Source organism: Gracilinanus agilis, chromosome 4, assembly GCF_016433145.1.
Source record: "Gracilinanus agilis isolate LMUSP501 chromosome 4, AgileGrace, whole genome shotgun sequence".
Taxonomy (NCBI): Eukaryota; Metazoa; Chordata; class Mammalia; order Didelphimorphia; family Didelphidae; genus Gracilinanus; species Gracilinanus agilis.
Window position 1 is genome coordinate 276,032,569 of NC_058133.1, and position 4,767 is coordinate 276,037,335.

At 50.9% G+C, this 4,767-nt stretch overlaps 1 protein-coding gene across 2 annotated transcripts in view; it reads left to right on the forward strand.

Annotated features, from left to right (window-relative positions):
* The first annotated feature begins 1,648 nt into the window (after positions 1–1,648).
* The window catches only part of SLC22A7 (solute carrier family 22 member 7), an 11,379-nt gene continuing 8,260 nt past the window's right edge, over positions 1,649–4,767 (forward strand). For both annotated transcript variants that reach the window (XM_044674674.1, XM_044674673.1), the window contains exons 1-3: positions 1,649–2,058; positions 3,370–3,473; positions 3,815–3,969. In XM_044674674.1, the coding sequence (XP_044530609.1) occupies positions 1,690–2,058; positions 3,370–3,473; positions 3,815–3,969 (628 nt within the window). In that variant the 5' untranslated portion in view covers positions 1,649–1,689. The remainder of the gene's footprint in view (positions 2,059–3,369; positions 3,474–3,814; positions 3,970–4,767) is intronic.

The following is a 4,767-nucleotide window of genomic DNA, read 5'->3' on the forward strand; positions in this document are numbered from 1 at the left end:
TAGTAGGCCCTTCATCCATGCTGGTTGAATTGAATGGGGAGCAACCATGACCTTCTGTACCAACAGACACTGATAATTCATATTTATTTTTCATGTTCAAAGCTCTGGCCCTTCCAGGGAGTCCTGGGGGGGAGCCAGCACTTCCAGGAACTTTATACCATCATATTAATAAGGCAATTGGTCATTGCAATCGCTGTCCTATTAAGTATTCTAATAGTAGCATTTCACTATTTACAAGGCGTCTCCCTGCCAACATTCTTTTGCAATGGAGCATGATTACTCTCATTTGGGGGAAGGGGATCATCAGAGAGTTTGAGACGCCCAGTTCAGCCTCAGATCCAGGATTGGCACCTCCAGGCAGAAGGATGGGGCTTGAGGTAAGCCTGAAAGGAAGAGGACCTGGAGCAAAGGAGGAAAGAGAGCTGAGCAGAAGGAGGCAGTGGATAAGGGGTCTGCCAGGGCTGAATGGAGTGGGGCAAGAAATAAATTCCTAGGAACAACAGGGTCAGAGGGAGGAGGGCACGTGGATACTGGAAGCCGAGGCATTAAAAGACAGTGGAAAGGATCTTACCGGAATGTGCTAGGACCTTGGCCCAGGATCACTGAAGCAAAAAGGCCCCCACAGGCGGTCAACCTTAGGTCCAGAGTCAGTGTCCCTGGGTCTAGGCTCCCAGACTCCGTAAGTGCTATTGACCCTGGAGCTTCTTATCATCTGGCCTGCATGTCACTTTAAAGAGGTCCAGGTAACTCCAGGGAACCCTGCTCAAAGGGCACCCAACACAGACTGGCCTGATGCCCAGGATCTCTCCACTCCATGGGCCACCTTTGCCCCAGCCTGAACCTACTATGAGAGTTAATTTCTTCTGGCTGGAAAAAGAGATCATTTGAGCTTTTATGGGGGATGGGGGGCACTGAGGGGGTGGGTGAGACTCAAGAAACCTGGAAGAGGGACTGGAGAACCCTGGAAGAGAGGGAGACACTCATGGGTAGGTATAAATGGTTTTTTGTCCCCAGAGCCTTGCCTGGTGCAAGACACACACAGGGTGTTTAAAACACGTTTGCACCATGGAAGGAGAAGGGAAAGGGCTACCCAGTCAACACTGGGGCAAAGGGTCGAGCAGGAAATGATACACCATCCGATTAATAAGACGGCTGGTCATCACCATCTGGAAGGAGACTCAGGGGAGGTCGGCACAAGTCTTAACTACTGGCTTTAGGACTAGAAGGTGAAATTCCCCTTGACCAGCTCACAAGGTGATGCTGGCCGTGACGTTGTGAAAGCACACCGAGGTTTCTGGACCACAAAATCTGAAAGACCGTCTCAGCCTCCCTTCTTGGGTCTCCGCTCTGCTCCCCCACCCCCTTTCCCCAGGGACTCCTCCTGGCTGGTGTTCTCTCTTAGCAGTGGATTAATCCTGGGGCTGGGTAGGTGAGGGGCAGCCCCTTGTGGGTTCTGGGAAGCGGGGCAGCCAGGGACCGACGGGTAGGAGGGATCCTACGGCACCGCTGCCTGCTGCCTTCTTATAAATCCACCTAAGCGGGATGCCTAAGCCGGCCCCCACAGTGGGCGGGTTCTCTGCTCACCTAGGTTGCTGGCTCTGAGAAAAGTCCCCCAGAGTCCAAGGGTCCAGGCAGTGGGTGTAACAAGTGGGTGCCTGACGGCCACGGCCCCTGGCCCGGGAGGAAGGCATGGGCTTTGAGGAGCTTCTCAAGGAGGTGGGAGGCTACGGCCGCTTCCAGATTCGAAATGTGCTGCTCTTGGTACTGCCCCGGCTCCTGCTGCCCATGAACTTCCTCTTGCCAATCTTCGTAGCTGCAGTGCCCACCCACCACTGTGCCTTGCCAGCCCAGGACCCTCTCGACAACTTCACCCAGGAGTCAGCCTGGCTGGAAGCCTACTTGCCCCGGGAGCTGGACGGTAGCCTCAGCTCCTGCTACCGATATCTCTACCCACACTACCCCAACACCACCCGCGAGGAGCAGGAGGACCACATCGTGCCCTGTCCTGATGGCTGGCGCTACGACCAATCACAGTTCTACTCTACTATTGCTACCCAGGTAAGGCTGGCTTTCTCCCGTCATGCCTGTTGGACCTCACCCAAGGCATCAGACGGAGGAGAATTCCTTAGACTACAGGATCTCCTGGGTCCCTCCAGTCCTAAAAATCTGTGGATACGTGAGAAGGGGAGAGGGAGGAGTGACACACACCAGCCCAAATGCTCGCAGATCCTGAGAACCGAAGGGACAGTCCCATTTCCCCTCCTCTGCATATTCCCAGGATAGAGGCAGGGGACCAGAGGAAACCGTTAGCTCCAGAGCTGGAAGGGACCTTGAGAAGATGCATCCCTTCATTTTACAAAAGAAGTTACTGAGATCCAGGGAAAGTTAAAACATTTGACCGAGTTATATAGGTAGTTAGTAGTAAATCCAAGATTTGAACTTGGGACTTCTGACTCCAAATCCGATATGTTTCTTCCACTCCCCTCTGTAGCACAAGGAGAGAAGAAAGACAGGAATGGCTGGGGATATGGGAAAGATGCTTTTGAATGTCTGAGCTAGTGTATAGTGGGATGGAAAGAGCAAGACATTAGGAGGAAAGGATCTGAGTTCTAGCCCTAGTTCTGCTCTGTGGCTTTGGGTAAATAATTTACCCTCTCTGAGCCTCAGCTTCCCTTGTTTGTCAAAGGAGGTCCCACTAAGGGGGACAGCTCTAAAATCCTTTAGAGTAAGGACTATCCCTTCCCTTCCTACCCTTTTCTTGGTTTTAATAGTCCTAATCCCTAGCCAAGTTTTTTTTTTTTATTATTATTTTTTTTTACCCTTACCTTCAGTCTTAGTATCAATTCTAAGACAGAAGAACAGCAAGGGCTGGGAAATCAGGATTAAGTGACTTGCCCAGGATCACATAGCTAGGAACTATCTGAGGTCAAATTTGAACCCAGGTCTTCCTGACCCATCTAGAGCCCAGCTCTTTACATAGGATAGTAGCATAATAAATGTTTGTTGATTATCGAATCAAGAATAATCTATTAGATTATCCCCAACCCTTGATGTGGGATGAAAGGAAGAGATGGAATAGATGACCTCGGTGAGAAATACCAGAAGGAAAAGAACATTCAGGCCGTCTTTTCACCTCTCTGTGGGATAGAAACAAGAGAGGGAGGGAGAGCATCTCCGGGAAGGCAGGGTGGTGGATGATGAACTTAGGGGAGGAGGGGGCTCCAGGGCAGGCTGAGGGGCCGTCCTGTGTTCTCTATGAATACCAGCATAGTCTGCCTAGAGCAGTGGCCATGGCAGACAGTGGGCAAGGATTCTAGGCCCTCCCTGGGGATGCCTAGCCCCCTACCCTATAACCCCTACCCCATCTAGTGGGACCTGGTGTGTGAGCGAAAGGGACTGAATCGTGTCATATCTACCTTCTTCTTCATTGGTGTGCTGGTGGGGGCCGTGATCTTTGGATACTTGTCTGACAGGTACTGGGGCACAGAGGGCCTGGGGGAGCCCCAAAAGAACTAAGGGAGTAAACTGGGCCCTACAACACAACCCGCACCTTCTATGTCCATTTTGGCTAGACCTGGGTCCCCAGTTCTATTCTCCAATCTCTCTCTGCTTGGGATAGGCCTTCCCACCACCCCCATACCAGGTTCCCGCTCCCCTCCACCCAGGCTAGACATACCCCTCCAGGATGTCTGGCTAACAGTCTGTCTCTAGTTCCAAGACCTGTTTCTTAGATAGAAGTCTCTGTTTCAGGGGGGGAGGAAGCTTTGGCTTCTTGATCCCCTGGAAAGCCTGATCCCTGTGTGACCGATGCCAGGTTTGGGAGACGTCCATTGCTCTTGGTAGCCTATGTGAGCTCGCTAGTCCTGGGCCTGATCTCGGTCATTTCTGTCAGCTACATCATGTTTGTCATCACCCGCACTCTCACCGGTGTTGCTCTGGCTGGCTTCACTATAATTGTCTTGCCCCTAGGTAAGAGCCTGCCTGAGGGTAGAGGGTGCCAGCATGGAGGGGGCAGAGGGATGGAGCTAGAAGTAGTGTGTTCCCTGCTCTTCTGTGAGGAGATAGGGGCATACAAAGGCAGGGAGGATCTCACTGGATGGCCACCCTAGGGAGTCATGGCCTGGGGTCCTAGCGAAACCTGGATTTCCCTAGGGATCCGAGAGTTCTTTGGGAGGGGGAGGATCGGGTAGGGAAGAAGGGAAGTTTCTGAAGGCCAGCCAGTGGCAAACTGAGGTCTTCCATCTGTATTTCTTTTTCTCTATCTTTGTCTCTGCCTTTTCCTATTTCCTCTTGGTCTATCCATCCCTGTCTTTGTCCCTTGTCTGTCTTGTCTATCTATCCCTATCCCTGGCCCTCTTTCTGTGTCCCTTGTTCTCCTTCCATCTCTGTCTTCTCTTTCTTTTTGCGTCCCTCTGCAACTCTATCACTGTCTCTGCCTTTCTATCCCTGTCCCCCTTTCCATATCCTTTGATCTCTCTCTCTCTCTCTCTCTCTCTCTCTCTCTCTCCTTTCCTCCCTCCCTCCCTCCCTCCCTTTCTCCTTTTCTCACAGCTGATGAAGATAATGTTTTAAATTTTTTGACTTTCCTATTACAATATTCTAATCAATATTCTCTTGTAGGAAAATAGACTGGCAGCTATTTGTTGGAACCAGCACTAAGTATAATAAAATTGTTTTTGTGGTAGATGGGGAACCCTTTCAGAAAAATCTACCATCTTCCTCAGTCACTGCCCTGTTCTTAATTTCTTTTTTTTTTTTTTTTTTTTT